A 21,121-nucleotide genomic window follows, 5' to 3' on the forward strand; every position below is an offset into this window, starting at 1 on the left:
TTATTACTGTCTAAATAAATAAAATAAACATCAGATAAATCACAAAATGCTTTATCTGATGTCTGACTCTTCTGGACCTCCATATTTTTGGCCAACACCCTGCTTCTTTTTTTGTTTTCTTCTTTTTTGAGTTTAAAATGACCTGAGATCTGAGATCTAAGCCATTATAGGAGGGAACCTATTCTAACCTTTGCAGAAAGGTAAAGCAGGCATTTATGGAATAAATTTTGGTGTGTGTCACTTTGACTCTTTATGGATTATTTGCCAAAAATTTAACACAAGCTTTTAATAAAAGCAAAAATAATGCTTCTGTTTTGCCTAGGGTTAGAGTTATGGTGGTCACCAATGACAGCTCAGATCTCAGAGGCTCAACATGGGGCTCTTTGAGGATTGACTTGCGTCTGGAACCAGCCTCTAATGGTTATTCGGCACACTGCAGTTTCTGGCTTTATATCTGACTGAATTTTTGAGGATCAGCAGTTACCTCTGTGTGCTGTTGCTACCATAAGTGTCACCATGGACTGTTTGGTTAGCAATAAGGCTGTTTATGTTAGCTGCACCGACATCATTAAACGGTGACTTACGGTGGGGAAGAGACCATGACTAAGACAGTAAAAGAAATGGGCTTGTTACATGTCTTTGTTTGAAAACTGTGGTCTGCCTTGGCCAAAAACCACATCTGTATAATCAAACTCGTTCAGGTGTTTTTCTTTCTACATGCTTACATATTTAGACATAATTTCACATGGCTAATTTTCAGATGGATGTGGTTGCTAGGCGTCTTCAAAACCTTTGTGATAGGTTAAAATTGGATGTGCATGTTTGCATTGTTGGCAATTTAGAGTCAGAGTGGAAGAACACGTATACTTAAATACTATCTACAATGGGATCTTTTGAGATAATACACATGGACCTTTTTTCTCCCTATACACTGTACATGTGGACCTTTATTCTGTTTATTCCTTGCTGCAGTTTTGCAGATGCCTTGTTTATATTTCTTTTTTCACTCCCCCACAGGTTCTGAGTAACAGCAATCAGCTGTTTCTGAAGTCGGTGAGCCAGGCGGATGCTGGCCAGTATGTATGCAAGGCTATCGTCCCACGGATTGGAGTAGGAGAGACTGAGGTCACGCTCACAGTCAACGGTCAGCAAACATCAACACAGTTTAATGTGTCACTGCTTGTAAACGAAAATGTTGTACTTTCGAAAAGGTCAGCGTCTCTGTAATTGAAAAAAAAAATTGCTATATGTCTAAAGTAGTGGGCACTTGTTTTTGACCATCCTACACCTCCTTTTGAACAGGTCCGTAAGGTCAACAGTTAAAAAAAGAAAAGAGCGATAAGCTTGGGTTTAGCAGTTTTTAGTAGTTTCTTTTACATTTTTGTTAAATGCATCCACATGTTCTCTCCCTACAGGCCCACCCATCATTTCCAGTGATCCAGTCCAGTATGCCGGGAGAGGGGAGAGAGGAGAGGTGAAATGCTACATAGCTAGTACACCTCCTCCAGATAAGATAGTAAGTGAAAGGATAGGAAAATGTGACATGTTTGTGGCAAAAAACCCAAAGAGAATTTTTCCACATTTTAGTCCAGACCGCGAAAAACACCAAACCAGGAAAAGCTTTGGTCACAGAGACAACAAGGTTGTGCCTTTTAGTCCGACAGCAGTTTCTGTTTTATGGTTACTGTACCTTCCTTTTCGTAAATGGCTCTTTTCCTGCATGGCGAATGCTTTTAGGCACCGACACTGTCCCCTTTTCTATTTGAGTGGTGACTCACCCTTAAACTCTCCTAGAATGTTCTTCCATCCCATCACATAAACAAACCAACACTAAGCCGGCCCGCTTTTAGCTCTGCGTCAGAAATCGCCCTGGATGCTTTCCCTGCTTGGTTGTATCACAGAAACGCAGCAGTAGTAGCTCCGCGGCTCCCCCGCCTCTGTGACTGATCCATCCTGACTTGCGTTGCACGCTTCTAATGCAAGTGGCGGTGGTTTGGGCAGAAAAAGATTTATAAAATATAAAGGACTGGGGAAGAACAGTTGTCCCAGTAAACGCCACAGCCAAGAGAATCTCCTTCTCTTGAATAAGTGGGCAGATTATGGAAACATGTGGGCTTATGTATAATTAACTCACCTTAGCGCAGTACTTCGGTGCTGAATAATACAGCTGCTTTTAGTGGCTTTAAGGTTGGAGAGTGTGCAAGATTCTCACCAGCTCATTCATCTATTACTGTCATGTCATTCTACAATGTTAGTGTGACACATTATAGCCAGTTGGGATTTTTTAAATAAATATCTTAACAGCTACGATCACCCTGTTGTGTTGAGAAAAGCAAAAAGCTTCAAAATTATCTGCAGTAAATAACATTCTGGTTCACAGTGCTTCACAGCGGTAATTTAAATTTTTTTTATTTATGTTTGAAAAACTGAAAATGCAGTGTGGCGATAGCACAAATCATTAAACTGCCAGTTACTACGATCGTGGCTCAAGAGTTGGGAGTTTGCCTTGTAATCGGAAGGTTGCCGGTTCGAGCCCTGGCTTGGACAGTCTCGGGCGTTGTGTCCTTGGGCAAGACACTTCACCCGTTGCCTACTGGTGGTGGTCAGAGGGCCTGGTGGCGCCAGTGTTCAGCAGCCCCGCCTCTGTCAGTGCGCCCCAGGGTGGCTGTGGCTACAATGTAGCTTGCCATCACCAGTGTGTGAATGGGTGGATGACTGAATGTGTAAAGCGCTTTGGGGTCCTTAGGGACTAGTAAGGCACTACAAATACAGGCCATTTACCATTTATTCTTTACAAATACATTATTCGTTTTTGAGGTAAAGATCTTCTGCATTTATTAGCCATACTGTGAACACTTTTATGTAACCAGTTCTGTTTCAGATACCCTTTAATGTGCTTGAATACAGCACATTAATATGTATTTGTGCACAAATGCATAACTGGAAGCATTTGACTTGACTGTGATTTGATAGTTGGGGTGGGAATCATAAAGTAAGTCATAATAATATCCTCATATGTTTCCCATGGTAACGACGGTATCACAGAACAACTCCTGCTATAATGGTTACATTGCAAGAGTAGGACTCGTCACAGTATTTATGCAACTTTATTATGGAGTGAAATGAAGTAGTGACTCCTGCATGGCTACAAAAAAATCATGACATTAGTGCAAAACACAGTGTGATGTTTTTTTTATATACTGAGCAGGTCTTACACAGCTTTCCTGACTACAATAAATCTGCTCTTGAAGCCTTTTAATTGAATCTGATTTAGTCTAACGGGGTTTGTGCGTGCGCGTCAGGTGTGGGCGTGGAAGGAAAACGTGTGGGAGAAGGAGAAGGGGACGCTGCTGGAGAGGTACACAGTGGAGCAGAGCAAACTGTCATCTGAGGGCGGTGGCGTCCTGTCCACCCTCACCATCAACAACGTGATGGAGTCCGACTTCCTGTCCACTTACAACTGCACGGCCTGGAACTCCTTCGGCCCGGGCACCATGATCATCACGCTGGAGGAGACTGGTGTGTTTCACATATATTTATAGAACATTTTTCAGTATTCTGGAGAAAATCTCAACAATGAAATGACCATCTAGTGGGAAGGAGAAGTGCACACAATTATTCAGAAGTTTCACAAGGAAAGTAGTAAAGAAGAAAATGATTAGAGTATGAGTTTAAAACAAAATATGCACATAAATCATAGTAAAAACTGATTATGTGTGTGTATATACTGTATCTGCTAAGCAACTAATAGATGTTTCCTGCTTATATAGTAAATTTTACATGTCTTGTTATGTAGCTTCATAAAATATTTGTTCCATTAAAGCCTTGCTGCTGCAGCGATGAGCAGACATCTGTAACTCACTGTTCCTCTCTCTCACCCTCTCATTACAGAGGAGGTTCCAGTGGGGATAATAGCTGGTGGGACCGTGGGCTCTACCATCCTCTTGTTCATATTCCTGCTGGTCCTCGTTCTCATTTTCTACCGGCAACGCAAAGGCAGTGAGTCATACTCTCCATATGCTTTCACAAACATTATAAAGAAAATCTGCAAATCCATTGTTTCCCATGCCTTTTAAGGGAGCATCGCAGATTAAATGCTTCATTTAATGGCAAAAAACGGGCAGCAAACCAGAGAAAATCAAACACCTACGACTTCCTCTCCGCCATATGGATGCAGGTCCCCTTCTGAACTTGTTCCCTTCAGCTCACGAAAACACACTGACTGACAAGCGTGTGTCAAGCTGCATTCAACCTCGCCGTGTTTTGCTTCCAGGTCGGCGCGGGGTCACGCTGGGTAAGCCCGACATCAAGGTAGAAACGATAAACAAGGAGACCCACAGCTTAGAGGAGGACTCCGGCAGCGTGTCCACAGCTTCGCGCATGGTCAAGGCCATGTACTCGGTGAGAAGCGGCAGGGTGTGTGTGTCTGTGTGTGTGTTTGGGTTGGATACTGTTTACACAGCCTGTAGTTGTAGAAAAAACCCCTCAGATTAACTCGGTAACCTCTCCCTGCACCACGCTGTGGCTTTTGACTAAAGACAAACACCATGATTTTTCCCTTTTAATCTCCCCGTTTTTAACACTTTCAATCCCATTTTCTCTTCTCCTGTCACACTCTGTCGCCTCCTTCCCTTTTCCTGTCCCCTCCTTGTTTTTGTTTTTTTGTTTTGTTTTGTTGTTTGACGGTTTAGTTTCTCCCCTCTGTGTCCTTCTCTCCTTCCAATCAGCCCTTTAAAGATGACATAGAGCTCAAGTCTGACCTCCGCAGTGACACCCTGGACACCCGCCAGGAGTATGACCTCAAGGTGAGATCACACAGATGCCAGAAACATTTGCGTACGTCAGTTCAGGAATGAGTGTTCTTCAAAACGTTGGAAAAAAGTGATGATTTCTGAAGCCAGATTTTTCCTTTGGGCTAATCGTCTCTTCAGCAGAGATGTGTTCTGCCTCATTTGCTGGTGGTATGCTGGGAATAGTGTAAGTGCTGTACTCAGTATCTGTGAGAATATTAGAGTAGGATATTTAAGATCAAAATTTTTCAGTGCAGCTGGCCTTAATTGCTGGAGCTCTTTTGGTCTTTTCTGCCTTTCCCTCTCAGTCCAACTGTGATGTAACTCTTCCCTCTGATTACATAGCGAGCTGGCTGCAGAGTCATTACAAGACAAAACAGAGAAGAAGACAAAAACTCCATAAATTGGAAAGAAATGTTTAAAAGAACAAACCAGGTTCAAGCACACTCTGCCTATTTAGCTGGCATGAATCATTTACACATTTTGACACTGTGGGGTTGGGCTAAGGTGATGAATGAATTTTCACGCATACAGCTGCCAAAATGTTCTTCTGAACTCCCCGCGCCCCCTCCCTCCACCCACCCATGAATATTTTGTGAGGGCAAACAAACCACCCCACTAGCTGAAGTGCTGCCTTGGATCACTTTGAAGAAACAGAGACATGAATCCGCCCCAGGAGGTGGTTAGATCACCCCGACAACTGCCTCAGCCAGACTGCTTTTTCTTTAAAAAAAAAAAAAAAAATTTGTTCTTCCTGCTGCCTGAAGCAGCAAAGCGGTGAAACAAAGTTGGGTGGGTGAGAAGTCTGAAAGACAATGAAATTGCAGAAACGTGTTAGATTGAGCTGAAGAGCAAATCGCGATGTAGTGAGCAAGGAAAGCATCGTTTCATTTTTAACGCAGGCATCTTGGGGTCAACCCTGCATGTTGTCCTGCTGCTCATGGACGCTTAAATTCAGCAAGAATCAGAATTTCTTCTTCTTGTTAACTTGACTTATCTGGTCTCCTGGGATACAAAATACACAATAAGATTACCTGCCAAATAAAATCCCAAATTCTGTATATACACCTGAAAGTTGATATCTCTGTGAGCTGCTAACAGCAGTTAAAAACACCCAGATTGAGACGGTGGAGAGATAATAGCACTAAAGCTACTAAACCTTTAAAAAAATGATTCTTATGTGTTGTCTTTTTTGGCAAATGAAACTTAAAATATAAGCACATGGAGGTGAGAGAGAGTCTGTGAACATACCTGTGGAATAATGTACAAATGAAGATTTATACAGTTAATTGCAGTTTTATCATCGGTTCATTTTTGACAAAGCATTGATATTTCATTTTTAAATGGCCCAGTTATCGTCGGTTTTTTAGGACACCCTTAGTGTAATGTGCATTTTCTTGATCAACAGAAATGCATTTTATATTTGAGTAAAATTCATGACAATAAAACAAATGGTGAAACTTGTGTGTTGCTATTAGCAAATATTTGAATTGAAACTAATGAAATATACTCAGTGTACTCTTACATGCTATCCTCTTCCTTTCTATAATAAATTTGACCACTGGTTAAATATTGGTTACACATTTTTATGTGCATAATTTCCAGCTTTTCATTAAAATTATTACGTATACAAATAAAAGTTTAAATGTAAAAACTGACAAGAAGGGTGACACGATGTCCCGGTTCTCTCAGCTGTCGGGTTTGATAGGGCAGTGCTGCAGACGAATCATGCAGGGTGCTTTAGCCTTGAGTGTCACTGTAATTTTTGAAGACTCCCAAGAAATCGATTTGCATTCATTTCTGCAAAGGACTCGAGCAGCTGAGTCACGATTAAGGAGCAAACTGGCCACACAGCACGATTTTAATGAATCTTCACCTTGATGTTAAACTGCGGTTAACCCTGACCTCTGACCTTCCACAACTACAGAAAAGTCTCTGAGAGAACAGAAAGGAACATGATTTACTACAGAGACCTTTGAACTTTGCTAAATTGTAAAAAAAAAATCATTAAAAATAAACTCTGAACTCTTTTTACTCATTCTTTCTTTTGTTTCCTGCTGTCTTTCTTTGCCTCTGTTTCTCTCTTCAGGACCCCACCAATGGCTATTACAATGTACGAGCCTCCACCCACGATGAAGTCCGTCCTGCCTCCCATTCCACCATGCACTACTCTGACTACCGCTCCCCCACGGGAACACCGGGGGGAGCTGCATCTATTAGCAGCAGCACCGGTGGCTCAGGTGCCACAGCCAGCGGAGGAGCCCCAGGCCCCCCTGGCCCTCTCACGTCACCTGGACGCCCACAAGCCTGCTACGACCCGCGACCGCCTTCCAGACTGTCCCATATCAGCTACGCCCAGTTCAACACCTTCACCCGCGGGGGCCAGAGCCAGCAGCCCCCGGCTAACCCTGCCCCTGCCACCAGTGACTTCCCTGGGGACTGCAGCCTCTTGGACTCCACTTCCCAGCTGGCCTACGACAACTATGGATACCCCTCGCACTACCAGACCTACCGAATGGGTTTTGCACCATCCAGCTTGGCTCCTCTGGAAGCCGGCCCGTCTTACGAGATGTACGGGGTAGGATCTGGGGTGGGCAGCCCTGGGGTTGGGGTTGGCCCAGGAGGCCCAGCTCCCTCGGGATCAGAGACTGGACTAGGAAAGTACGGCAGCTCCACTCGCTTCTCCTACACCTCACAACACTCTGACTACTCCCACAGCCGGCACACACAGCGGATGCAGACTCACGTGTGAGACAGAGATGCATACCCGCCTCACAGTCTTAGCTGCGCATGAGGAAGCATCTTATAAATAGAGTCACACCTGAAAACACACTCACTCACAAATTGACATGCACACATTATCACACACTAACATGAACACACCCTACTAAACACAAACACAACTACAGAAGACAAAAAAAACATGACACACACACAGGCACAAAGTCAGACAACCATGCCCGTGAGACGGGGGTAGGGGAAACAAGCAAGGAGCGAGCAAAAGAGAGGGTGGATAGGAAGGAGCTTAATGAGACAGGGAAGGGAAATTCCACAGTTTGGAATTCCCTCACTCCCGATGCGTTTGTAAATCTGAGCTCTGAAAGAGCGGACGGCGCAAGTCACAATCAAGATGGGTAATGAGAGCAAGAACCCGAGAGAGGACAAGAGATCGCTGATCTTTGGAGCCCATAGCCTTTGCTGTGAACTGACGTTGTAAAATGATGAGAGAACGTCTTAAAAGCAAACTGAAAAACATGGTACAAACTGATCGGAAGAAACCTCAACTGGTGGAAGTCATTCCTGGCCATCATTTTAACTTTTCTTTTTGCTGGTTGACTTATTCAGTGATCATAGAGCACATATACATAGTAGCCCAGAGCGCCCTTGTGTACAGTGGCACTTGGCCGTCATGCCTGTCAGGCAGGGTAGGGGACTGTTGGGCTGGGGTGGGGTGGGGGGCTCGGGGGGGTTGTCGTCATTTTGCACTGCATCAACAGTATTCATGCTTAGACGTCTTAGACATCTATATCTGTGTTATGTCTTCTTTTTATTTGCACACAAGACTAGAGCTTTGTATTCTATTTTTTAACATTACAGAATTATTTTTGTCAGTGTAAAAACATGTAATGTGTACGTACGGACCAAAACTTTGAACGAGAGCGCACGTAGCTCGGGCCTGAGGGAAATCCACTGAGACAAGAGTGCCAACAGAAGAGCCTGAATTCAGGTTGTGTTTCACATCAGAAGGCTGTATCAGTGTATAAAAGAAACCTAGTGCCAAGTGTTCATGTTGTTCTTCACCTTAGACCATGTATATGCAGTAGAAGCTCCTACTATTGGCGGCTGTTGCTTTACAAACCAGGCTTGGGGGACTTGAGTCATTCCCAGACAGTTTTTTGTAGGCTGGAGCCTTTTTCTCCGAGCTCTGAACTACAAGCCTGGTGCAGACGGAGAGAGAAAACACAGATGTTGGGTTTAGAGTGGCCTTATAGGGGAACATGTCACACATTTCCATTTTTGAATCATTCCTCATCGTCCGTCTGCCAAAAATGGCCAGAGGAGAATGTGTAAGGAGAGGTTTAATGAAGGCTTGTCCACAATATTGACATGTAGTAGTGTATGACTGTGAGCGTGTGGGCGTGCGAGTGTGTGTGTGTGTGTGTGAGAGAGAGCGAGAGAGAGAAGGATCAAGGGGGAGTGTGTGGGCGTAGGCGCGCACATCGATTTGTACAGCGTGTTTGTATAGATGCGTGAATGACTGCGTGTGTACGGGAAGCATACTTTAAACACGCGGTGCCCCAAACGGAGCGCTCGCGCCACTATTGTATGCACTTGCGTGTGTGCATGTCTGTGTCTAAAAGTGTGTGGGTGTGTGTGTGTTTAAAGTATACGTCCATATCATTTCTCTCACAATCCTGTTACAGTACTTTTATACCTCTGGTAGGACTGTATCCTGTATTATTGTGTCTTTGAATTTAGAAAAATCCAATGTTTATCTTATTGTACTGTTCTTCGTAGCAGAGAAAACTGTTCAAAAGATGTACAACGAACGTTATCAAACTCTCATTTTTTAATTTCATTATCTTCAATATTTTTTAAAAATGGTATGTAATTATTTTTCCACAGTATTACATAAATAAAAGCACTGTTTTTTATAAAGTGTGGCATTTGTCATCTTTGAGTAGGTGGAGATTTTTTTAACATGCAGTGCTGGAGCTTCAATTCCTCATTGGAGAGTCCATTATAAGTCTGTAGTATGTTTATACATGGCAGTGCAAAGTGTTTTAGAAAAATAATAATAATAATCTTTTAATACTTTATCTAATTTTGGGGTCCTAATTTTGACTGGTTTTGTAAAAACATTGAGTGTATTCTTTAGTACAATAGCCTGTGATTCTTTTTACCTTCCACTGCTGTTTTATATCCAATGTACCTGCTAGAGGTTACCAGCATGGTGGTAATCATTAGGCAAATTCTTCCCATATTTATTAGGATCTAATTATAGTTAAGTTTAAATACAACCATGGATTATTGACTGTATACATCATTGTATGATAGTATAAGTGCAATTACCATCCATTTTCTTCCACTTATCCAATTCCGGGTCGCAGGGGGCTGGACCCTATCCAAGCTGTTGTAGGGTGAGAAGCTGGTACATTCAGGACAGAGAGACAGACAACCATTCAAAGTCGTATTCATGCCTGTGGTCAAATTAAGAATAACCAATTAACTATTAGTATAACTATTAGCTACTAAATAATGGATTGGGATTAAATAAGTTTATGCTTCTTCCTATTCCTTTTTTAACATGTAAGTTATTTAGAATTATTATCGTTTTGTTTTCCTTTTGATTTGCTTTGTTTGTTTGTCTTGTTTTTCTCTGTTTTTGTACTATTTTAACATGTTCAAAATAAAGATACGATACAATACAAATTAACCACCTGCATGTTTGTAGACGTTGAGAGGAAGCCAGTAGTAGGAGTACCTGGGAGAACATGCCAACTCCACTTAAAAGACCTCAGTTGGGATTCAAACCCAGGACTGGGCATGTAGATAGATATTTTGTTGATCCAAGAAGTGGAATTATTGATGTAAAAATGTAAGTTATGATATTAAATTGTTACTTCCATTCAATAACAGATATTTATACTATATATATATATATATATATATATATATATATATATATATATATATAATATTAATAATTCTTTATATTTTTAAATCTTCGTAGAAAACAATGAATTGAACGAGCTACATTTACCGACAGGTGGCAGACACGACACCACTACGACTACAGGAGAGGAAACTCTTCTACGTCACTGGCCGGAGGTTGTCTAACAGCCAAGATGGCGGCCACAATGTTGAGGTCGCTTAGCAAACTCGGACGTCCTTCAACAAAATTGTTATTAGGCCATAATTTGCTGAGCCCTGGCTGTGCGCTGCTGCAGAACAGGTATGATAGCAAAAAGACAAACCGTGACTCCACGAGTTATCTTTGTCCTCCTGACGGTCTTCGCTTAGCTCCTCACAGATATGCATGCCGAGAGGCTCATGCTAGCAAAACGCTACATAATCCGGCTTTGCTTCTATAAAGCATCGCAGGGCTCGCCCTGTGCAGTTTAGTACTATGAAACTAAATGGAAAACATATTTATTGACTGCTTGGCTATAACGAGTGCCCTCAGCAGCTTGTTTAGAGGATAGGTTAGCATCTCCCACTGTCGGGTTAACTGGAGATCTGCTGTCAGCGTGTGTCAGTGTTTACTACATCGGTGTTTCATGGTCAGTGAGGTCAAAATGGTTTTAACGCATAGACAGAAAATTAAAGGTTTTGGCACAAGGATGAAAATAAATAGATAATTTGGATGCTTTTGGAGGTGTAGTACGCTATGTTTAACTCAGGCTTCAGAAAGTCTCTGAACCAAATTCAGGGGGACGTAAACCTGTAACGAGCATTATGCAATGCTAGTTACTGACATATTTATGCCTCTGTATATTTGCAATATTCAGCATTAATATGTGCTATTTTATTACCGTGGCTCTATGTTACAGGACTCATGCAGTGCTGTCAAAAACATGTACATGCTTACTACTTCTATTTGAGTTAGAAGGGCACAGAGCAGCCAGATGGTGCTAATCAAATGCATTTGAATAACTGATCCGCAAATGTTACCACCTGCTGTTTGCTAGTTTTAGAGCATTCAGGTGTGTGTTAATACAACGCCACATTCTTTCCAGGGGTGGAAGTCCCAATGAATGCAATCCACGGTCAGGCTGTGCAGTGCTCAGAGGAACTGGAAAATCCCAAGAGCTCCATCTTAGACTGTACAGGCCAGAGTTAGCATGTTAAGTGTTTAAATTCATGACAGTTCCAAGAGAAAAAGTTTGCAAAGTTGCTTCTGAAAACCCCCCACAAGATTTAATTATCATTCAATAATAGTATGTAAGTTCACGCACAAATCAGTGATTTGCTGAATGACATCACTTACAGTTTTGGCATTGTCCCACACATTCTGGAGGATCTGTGTTTTCCTTTTGTTTTTTTTCTCATTGCATTTCTCGTTTCAGAATGTCACGTGCTCCTTGTCCTCCGCCTGTCTTCCATCTTTCCTTGTAGTTTGATAGTCCTTTTTTTCATGTCAAGTTTGATCCTCAGACTTTTTCATTTGAGCCACAGTGAGTGTGTCAGGGGAACTGAAACATGAAAAGTCTTTGGAAAGCTGTACCTTTTCTGGCTTCCTCCTCGTACACAGTTGTTTCTGTGTTTTCAGTTGGACTTTTTCCTGCTTTCTTACCAGATTAGAAGTGAAGGCTTCTTTCTTGCATTATTACCACTTTTTCCACTTACCTGGAGCTCACCGTATTTCCCTATGTAGACATGGGGAAGTAGTATTCATACTACAGTATGCAGAGTGCACAATCCTGCTGGTTCAGAGTGATTCTGATTTACTAACATACACACAATGGCAAGACCAAAATAGGCCGGTGCACACATTTTATAAACCTGATGGTAGTTTTGAGTGTGCGCTTGTTTTTGCGTGTGATAAGAGTGTTTCCATACATACTTATCTGCCTTCACAAAGCTATGAAATTCATCTATAGGATTTAATATTATATCTGCACAGAATTTCAGCTGTAACAGGTTCAGTTCTTCTGGGAAGGCTTTCCGCAAGGTTTAGGAGTGTGTTTATGGGAATTTTTGATCATTTTTTCATAAATACATTTGTGAGGTCATGCACTGATGTTGAACGAGAAGGCTTGGGTTTCAGTCTCTCCTTTAGTTCATCCCCAAAATTTGCTATCGGGTTGAGGTCAGGATTCTATCCAGGCCAGTCAAGTTCGTCCACACCAAACTCACTCATCCTTGTCTTTATGGACCTTGCTTTGTGCATTGGTGCACAGTCATGTTGGAACAGGAAGGGGAAATCCCCAAACTGTTCCCACAAGGTTTGGACCAAACTGTACACTTGGCACAGTGCAGTCACACAAGTACCGTTCTCCAGTCAACCACCAAACCCAGACTCATCCATCAGATTGCCAGACAGAAGTGTGATTGGTCACTCCAGAGAACACGTGTCCTCCACTGCTCTAGTTTCCAGGGATGGAGCGCTTTATACCACGCAATGCAGCCGCCCGACGATAAAAACCCGTTCCATGAAGGTCTTTAAGCACTGTTCTTTAGCTAATCCGAAGCCCATTTAAGTATGGAGGTCTGTAGAGATTCACTCTGCAGAAAGTTGGTGACCTCTGCACACTCTTCGCCTCAGCATCCGCTGACTCTGAATGGATGAGTGAATACTTAAAATGAGTAAATGAGGGACAGCTGTTCCAGTCGCAGAAGTAAATCTACAAAGTTTCAAAGTCCAAACCTCAACCTCATTGAAACACTGTCGGGAGATCTTAGGAGAGCCTGCAGACCTCAATGATCTGAAGCCACATTGCAAAAAAAACTTGGCCAAAATTCCTCCACAATGACATGAGAGACTGATAAAGTGATGCACAAAACAATTACTCGACCTAAGTTCTGCAAAAGGTGGCCTTCCAAACTACTGAATCATTGACATATTTTGTTTTTCATGAAGAAAACTTTCCATCTCTGCATGTTTCCTTAATGAGCTACCTCTAACGATCAGTCCTCAGGTTGGCAGGCTCAGTTCCAAATAACATCTGATAATGAGGTTAAGGCTTTAAGCAGCACGCAGGTAGCCTGAGGCACCACCTTTTTGTACTTCAGGATCGTGTTAGCACTGATAAAGGTCGCCACCCAGCCTCATACCTACGTCGTGTTAAAAACAACCTTGCTGTGTTTCACAGGCAGAAACAATGGCAGCCAGATGTGGAGTGGACGGAGCAGTTTGCTGGTGCAGTCATGTACCCCACTGCTGTTAATGAGAAGTGGACACCGCCCCCATGGAATGGTAAAGACTGCTGTTCACTAACATCTACTCGTTTCAAATATAATTTTTTTCTTTTAATTGTAACTGAAAGGGAACTACATAACGAGCTGCCAAGACTGCGGGAGAGTTGAACACAGTCCAAGTCTAAATGTATCATGTCAGACTTTGGCAGAGACAGAACGGTGAAACTTTTGACTTATTTCCATTTTTGTCCTCTGTGTTTTCTGTCTGCCAGCCTTCATTAAGATGGGAGGCAGGTATTCAGTGTCTGACTTACGCGTTTCTATTTCCACAGTGCACTTGATTTAAGATGTGCTCATACTTTGGGCAGCTTGTCCCACATTATGGTTATTTGTTTGATGAAAACAAATGTGCTGGTCTGTCAGACTGGTCAAATTTTAGTTTGCTGTTTTATGCTCTTTGTTTTTCAGACAAAGATCCTCCCGCAGAGAAGGACGTGTCCAACCTGACGATTAACTTTGGCCCTCAGCATCCTGCAGCTCACGGTGTGCTGCGTCTTGTGATGGAGCTCAGCGGGGAGTCTGTCAAGAAATGTGACCCACACATTGGCCTGCTGCATCGTGGCACCGAAAAGCTAATCGAGTATAAGACATACCTGCAGGTACTGAACAATGGGATGACTTAAGTGGTCTTTGTACGCTCCAACTTCCAGCCATTATATACCTGTTAAATTATTTTGTATGCATGTAATTGTAGTGGCAGTTTGTATTATTTTTGTAACCATCCTCATTTAAATAAAACACGTTCTGCTGCAGGCTCTGCCCTACTTTGACCGCCTGGACTATGTTTCCATGATGTGTAATGAGCAAGCCTACTCTCTGGCTGTGGAGAAGCTGCTCAACATCCAGGCCCCACCCCGTGCACAGTGGATCAGAGGTACTGAGCATAAGTGGTCAAATATGAAAACTCCTGAAGAAAAAATATTTTAAAAAACATTATTCTGGAAGTCTTATTTAACCACTATTAATGCCAAATTTGGATTTTATAAATTATTACAATGTAGTTTGCACTTATGTACTCATATCTACATTTTTTTAATCTTTAGTTTGTATATTTACCTGAAGGAAAATTTGTTTTTTTTTCTATTTTCGAAAATAGAAAAAAATAAAAATGCTATAAATGAAATAAGTATAAATATAGCTAGGGGCAGGGACAGTGGGTAAAGTGGTCGGAAGGTTGGGGGTTCGAATCCACTAAACGGCTACCCCGAGGTACCCCTGAGCAAGGTACCGTCCCTACACACTGCTCCCCAGGCGCTGGATTGGTGGCTGCCCACTGCTTCACTGAGTGAATGGGCTAAATGCAGAGGGGTTAATGGGCTAATTTCTCTATGGGGATTAATAAAGTATACATTACATTATTGTTATTACTGTAAGATGAATCTAATTTAATGCTGTGCACTTTCATGGTACTTGCTCAGCATTTTTTCTCTGGAAGTGTAAGACCTTCACTGGGCAAAAAAACAAACTAAAGCTTGAATTCATGAGCATTTAACAAACGTTTACTTTTTTTTTGAGTTTCCAACAGCAGTTTTCTTTGTCTGGTATGTTTGTTTTTGACCCTTTGCTTTAAGATGCAGTTAAAAATGACACACTAGGGGGCGCTAACTAAACATAAGCGCTGCTACTGTCTTCTATTGGTCCCTTAGAAAGTTCACAGCATAGGCTGCACGGAGATGTTGTCACGCTCAGTGTATTTCTGTGCCACAGACACGTGCCTCTCACCTTTAGCCTTGTACGGAACAAATGAGGTTTCTGGTAGAGATCAGGCAGCCACAATTGCACAACGTACATGAACTTGAAGATCTGAAAAGACTACATTTTCCAATGTGGAGAGTAACTATCTGGTTGGTTGTTTGAATTCTTCCTCAACAGGAAACAGTGAGAACCAAGGATCAGAGTCGTAGTTTTGTTTCAAAGAGGATCACTTTAAAGTCGTGTCTGGCAACAAAAAGCATCAACTACTGTGTTGACTGTTGAGTTGTGTACCTGTCTTTAATGTTTAGGCTCTATTTGTGAAGAGTTAATTGACATATGAGCTATCTAGAGCTAACAGGCCATCTGTTCTAGCACTCAGTTAGTGTTCCTGGGGCTTTTTTATCTGATTGAATTGATTGTTTGACCAAGTAATCACCAATCTAATTTCAAGAAGCACTGAAGTGTTTAAGTAGATTTTTTTAATTTTTTTTATTTTACGTGGACGCTAACAAAACATGTTGAACTCAAAGTAAAGTAAAACTTCACCAGTGAGCAGCTGGAACCTGTTTCCAGTTTGTTGAGCTCTGTTCTGTGTCGTTTGTAGTGCTGTATGGAGAGTTGACTCGCATCCTGAACCACATCATGGCTGTCACCACACATGCTCTCGACATTGGCGCCATGACTCCCTTCTTTTGGATGTTCGAGGAGCGAGAGAAGGTAACGGAACAACAATCACAAGGTGTCCTGTGGTTCTAATCTGGGGATTGTTCTAGATTTTTGTTTTTTATTTTTTTGAGTCAAGCCTGCTCCCAAAATCGCTGTATCTTTGATTCATAAACAGTAGCTATGTTCTCATCAGTTAGTGGCACAGTGACCTCCAGCTCTTCAGGTGTTTACTCAACAATATCCTGTGTATGAGTCAGCATGTGGGCCACGTCTGACTTCACATTTTCACTGAGTCACTGAAAGTGTCCCAAAAATGACAGGCCTGTAAAATGAGTCAACCGTTTGAGTCTGAATCTTCTGCTGGCGATACAATGTGATGATCTGAAGAGAATCCTGGTTTACGGCATCCAGCGTAGCATGAAATGAGGAGTTTGTGGCTCCACTGTGATGTTACTTAATTCCAGGTTGCTTTGATAGTGAGATTCGGATTGTCTGTGTTTTTAGGTCAGAGTGTTACTTATCTTCTTTTTGACAATACCCCACAGATTCACTAAGGGGTTCAGCCAAGTTGCCAAGTCAAGCAAACACAGTAGTAGGTGGTCATCAAAGGATTTGGTGTTAGTGAAATGAAAACTGCATCATCATAAATCCTGTCAACAGGTGGAATACGCAGTCCTCCAAAATCTACCGCTACACGGTTGCATAAAGTACTAATAATACTAATATGCTGATAAAACAATGGTACCCCGAATAGTCAAAGTCTAGAAACTTCACACTAAACTTCAAACATCTTGCATTCGGTGTCTGTTGACTAGACACTTTATTGCAGTGGCACCAGCCTCAGTCTACTCATTGAGAGTCTCGGTTGTCTCTCCCAAGAACCCCTCAGCTTTTGAATCAACTTTTTTTTGACAATCCTCTCAACGCTGCAGTCATCCCTGTTGCACACACAGCATTCTGTGAACAGCCACCATCATCCGCAGTGACCTTCTGTGGCTTAGCCTCCTGTTAAAGGGTGCTTTCTGGACAGTTGTCAAGTCAGCAGCATTCCCCATCGTTGTGTTTATGTGTACTGAACTTGACTGATCAGCACACAGTATTTATACTATATGAAAATTAACTGACTCAAATTCAAAGTGAAATATTCTAATAATTTTTTTTTGAGTCATAGACAGAAAATGATAGAAACATTGACGTTTCAGTGAATTGTGTTAGAATACATTACATTTTCACTTTGCTAAATAACTGATGGTTATCACATTGCCACTGCTAGAAAGAGTTTTTTCAGGCTTAATAAAATTCTAAACACATTCGGTTGGTTTGATTGTAACAGCATTCATCAGTGAAATGATAACCTATCACCGTAATCGACTGGTACAGACGATTGTAGCTTTTCTTTTAAAACAGGTGGTCTAATCTAGCGTATGTATGTGTTGCAACAGAGCAGTTTGAGTTTTGCCACTAATCCTGAAACTGTGACACTACTGTACATGGAAATGTGTGGGTTTTTTTTCTTTTTCTTTTCTCTTTAAGTTTTTAATTCTTGTCTCCTCTCAGATGTTTGAGTTTTATGAGCGAGTGTCTGGAGCAAGGATGCACGCTGCATACGTCAGGCCTGGTGGCGTACATCAGGTAGGAGAAGAATTCATTACATTTTTATAACTAGAAAGTTCAACACTTCTCTAAACATGCTTTTTAAAATCTATCTATAGATAGATATAGATTATATAGCTAGATAGATGAGAGATGAAATCTAAAGATCAGTATAATATTGTTGCATTTGAATATGTTTCAGGATTTGCCCCTTGGCCTGATGGATGACATCTATGAGTGGTGTAAGAATTTCTCCATTCGGATTGATGAAGTAGAAGAGGTGAATGACTCCATGTTCTCCTCAATTCTCCACAAGCTCTCAGTGAGCTCAAGCACGATGGGCGTGTGGAGCTTGTGGATGCAGTAAATTTAAAGTGACATTCATGTTGGATTTCCTTCATGCAGATGCTGACCAACAATCGTATCTGGAAGAATCGCACTGTGGACATAGGAGTGGTTTCTGCTGAGGAGGCCCTCAACTACGGTTTCAGGTAACCCATAAATGAAAGTTCACTGACATATTAGAAATTAAGTTACACTGATGACAATGATGGCTTCACTTGCACAGTAGTCAGCTGTTATAAATGCAGATACCAATATATCAGCATTCTAAATGAATAAATAAACCCTCCTAAAGGGAAGTGACACTGCTGTGTCAGGGGCAACGCGTGTTTTCAGTGTTAATAATGGTACAATCTGCCACAAACTTATTAAATCAGTTTGTATAATTCATTTAAATACTCTCCTTCTAGAAGCTCGTAGAAATATATATTTTTATAAACCTTGAAATGCATCACTCTGCTTTTCCCACCACCAGTGGAGTCATGTTACGAGGGTCTGGAATCAAATGGGACCTGAGGAAGTCTCAGTCATATGACAAGTATGATGAAGTGGAATTTGACGTTCCGATTGGAAGCAACGGAGACTGCTATGACAGGTAAGACTCTTCCAAACAAACAGCCCAAGTCTTCTCTATAGCAGCCTGGGTATGAGCACGCCAGAAGAATATTTGGTGTCTTTAGTCTAAATTTGCTTCGACTGTCTCTTATTATTGAGCAGTTTAGTCTTTTTGAAATGAGATACTTGTGATTTATGTGAATTTATCTGTTGCTTTTTTACAAAAGGCTGGATATAGAACCAGGTCTTACCACTCGGCAGCTACCATGACGCGTATCTCTGTTTCTGATCAAAGCAACACGATGTAAATTTAGCAGTAAATATGTCACCCAGTTTAAAACTCAGACGTTCAGCCTAGCAACAGAAAACTTCAGAGACATTATTGGCCAACTGTGTTTAAAAGGAATCCTGGTTTACATGCCTACACGGTGAGAGCTTGATGCTCCTGGTTTTCATGAATGCAGCATATATAATCAGAATGAGTCGTCACTCACAGACAGCAGAAGTTGGCGACCTCGTTTGTCCGCAGAGTTTGACCTATTTTCTGATCACCCTCTTGGAGTGACTAAACATGTGGCTGCGTACAAAGCACATTGTGGTTCACCAGTCTCACTGGCATGAAGTGGAACACATCCACTTCTGTTTTAATCAGTCAAAATGGCCCAGGGAACTATTTTTTTCTCCTTCAGGTCGATTTCCTGTACTATACTATACTGTAGTACTGTAGTTGTGTAGTGCACTCTGAGCATGATGATGCCAGACTGAGCTGCTAACGTCTGCCCTCCACCTTCTCTGCAGAGTGTTTGAGGTGTATATCGTGTAGTGGCGTAGAGCAACATCAGTCCTGTGGTTTACTGCTACGTGTGTGTGTGTGTGTGTGTGTGTGTGTGTGTGTGTGTGTGCGGCTCAGGTATCTGTGCAGAGTGGAGGAGATGAGGCAGTCCCTGAGGATCATGCACCAGGCGATGAACAAGATGCCAGAGGGCGAGATAAAGGTGGATGATGCCAAAGTTGCTCCGCCTAAGAGGTCTGAGATGAAGGTGTGTTGAGTAGAGAGCTTTCCTCTTTGCATTCACTGTGCAACCTGCAGGCTATTTACGTTCTTCTCTGTATTTTATCACTTGTGTGTTATTTCAATTTCTTGTTAATTTGTGTTCACTCGTCCTTTTTCAGAGTTAGGACAGTTTTATTGTAAAATTCAATTAAATATGACTGCGCTCAAGGCTGGAAACCACCTGTACTTCCCCTCACTGTTGTAATGTTAACATTCCCTCAATATACACTGATGCTCTTTTCTTTTTATGCTTTTTTTCCCCCACGAACTTTGTGTTATTTTGCTAGATGTCCATGGAGTCTCTGATTCACCACTTTAAACTGTACACAGAGGGCTACCAGGTCCCCCCAGGGGCCACATACACAGCTGTAGAGGCACCTAAGGTGAGAGCACTCAGTGTAGTGTAGAGTATAAGGACAAATTGTGCAGTCTTTTAAGTGTACGACTAAGGCTTTTTGAGTCTTAATTAGATGGGACTTTGTTATGCTGTAATATGCTTATTGGAGTGTGTGTGTGTGTGTGTGTGCGTGTGTTTGGCTTGCAGGGAGAGTTTGGTGTATATTTGGTTTCAGACGGCTCCAGCAGACCCTATCGCTGCAAGATCAAAGCCCCTGGATTCGCTCACTTGGTGCGTACTTAAAAATTTCACACGACACTGTGAAATATTAAATACTCCCAATATCAATTATTCAGCTCATTTAACGGCTTGTCCTCTAGGCTACTTTGAGTTCATTAACTATATTTTATTAAGCATTATGGAGCAGTTGTTTTTTTTTTTGTCCAAAGCTCTCCTCAGCTTCCTTCCTGTTCGTCTTAGCTCATGGGTAAACGAGCTAATGCAGTTGAACGTCGTCATTAGAATTTGGGTTTACAAGGCTAAAAATGTGTTTAAAGTTGCATAAACAAACTAATTGAGTCGTTACTGTGATAACTCGAGGCTATAATCTCATGAATTAAGACAACTTTTGTGCTCTCGTGCATACTGGAAGCTTCACTTGCTCTAAATGTTACTTCATGTTTGCTTCGTTCTAGGCCGGTCTGGATAAAATGGCCAAAGGACACATGTTGGCAGATGTGGTGGCCATCATTGGTGAGAATGTCACAATAACTTAAATACTTGCAGACATGCAGAAGCGAGCGTGCAAGCGGAGCTGCTTCACATCGAGTGTTATCTTCTTGCAGGTACGCAGGACATAGTGTTTGGAGAGGTGGACCGTTAAAGCGATACTCTTAATGTGTCGCTTCCCCAGCGAGGACTCTCTCTCTCTCTGTCACACGATTATCTTGTCAGACGGGCTCTCTTCCTGTTCTCTTTTCACTGTAGTGAGCTTTTTGACAGACGGCTTTATCACCATTCATGTACAATGCCCAAATCAACCTAATAAATATTTTATGTCTGAACAGTAAACGCATCTGTTTTCTTTGTCCCACTGCGATTGACATCTTAAGGCTTCGTAAAGTCTAAAACACCCTCTTTTTTTTCTTTTTTTCTTGCCACGCTCTT

General features: G+C 41.9%; 2 protein-coding genes across 3 annotated transcripts in view; both read left to right on the forward strand.

The window, feature by feature from the left end:
- Window positions 1–9,449, forward strand: part of kirrel1a (kirre like nephrin family adhesion molecule 1a) — a 32,450-nt gene extending 23,001 nt beyond the window's left edge. The window contains exons 9-15 of one of the 2 annotated variants that reach the window (XM_063470241.1): window positions 1,018–1,144; window positions 1,416–1,516; window positions 3,303–3,519; window positions 3,892–3,999; window positions 4,274–4,401; window positions 4,692–4,805; window positions 6,880–9,449. In XM_063470241.1, coding sequence (XP_063326311.1) covers window positions 1,018–1,144; window positions 1,416–1,516; window positions 3,303–3,519; window positions 3,892–3,999; window positions 4,274–4,401; window positions 4,692–4,805; window positions 6,880–7,542 — 1,458 coding nt within the window. In that variant the 3' untranslated portion in view covers window positions 7,543–9,449. The remainder of the gene's footprint in view (window positions 1–1,017; window positions 1,145–1,415; window positions 1,517–3,302; window positions 3,520–3,891; window positions 4,000–4,273; window positions 4,402–4,691; window positions 4,806–6,879) is intronic. The other variant, XM_063470242.1, reaches the window with a different exon arrangement.
- A 1,154-nt stretch (window positions 9,450–10,603) lies between these two features.
- Window positions 10,604–21,025, forward strand: ndufs2 (NADH:ubiquinone oxidoreductase core subunit S2). Its single transcript, XM_063470243.1, has 14 exons — window positions 10,604–10,746; window positions 13,607–13,710; window positions 14,121–14,311; window positions 14,466–14,586; window positions 16,012–16,124; window positions 17,631–17,705; window positions 17,869–17,946; window positions 18,072–18,157; window positions 18,484–18,603; window positions 19,474–19,603; window positions 19,905–20,000; window positions 20,162–20,245; window positions 20,650–20,707; window positions 20,800–21,025. Exons 1-14 carry the CDS (start codon window positions 10,640–10,642, stop codon window positions 20,835–20,837), a joined length of 1,401 nt encoding a protein of 466 aa, XP_063326313.1. The 5' UTR covers window positions 10,604–10,639; the 3' UTR covers window positions 20,838–21,025.
- The last annotated feature ends 96 nt before the right edge of the window (window positions 21,026–21,121 follow it).

This window comes from Pelmatolapia mariae, linkage group LG3_W (genome assembly GCF_036321145.2).
Source record: "Pelmatolapia mariae isolate MD_Pm_ZW linkage group LG3_W, Pm_UMD_F_2, whole genome shotgun sequence".
Taxonomy (NCBI): Eukaryota; Metazoa; Chordata; class Actinopteri; order Cichliformes; family Cichlidae; genus Pelmatolapia; species Pelmatolapia mariae.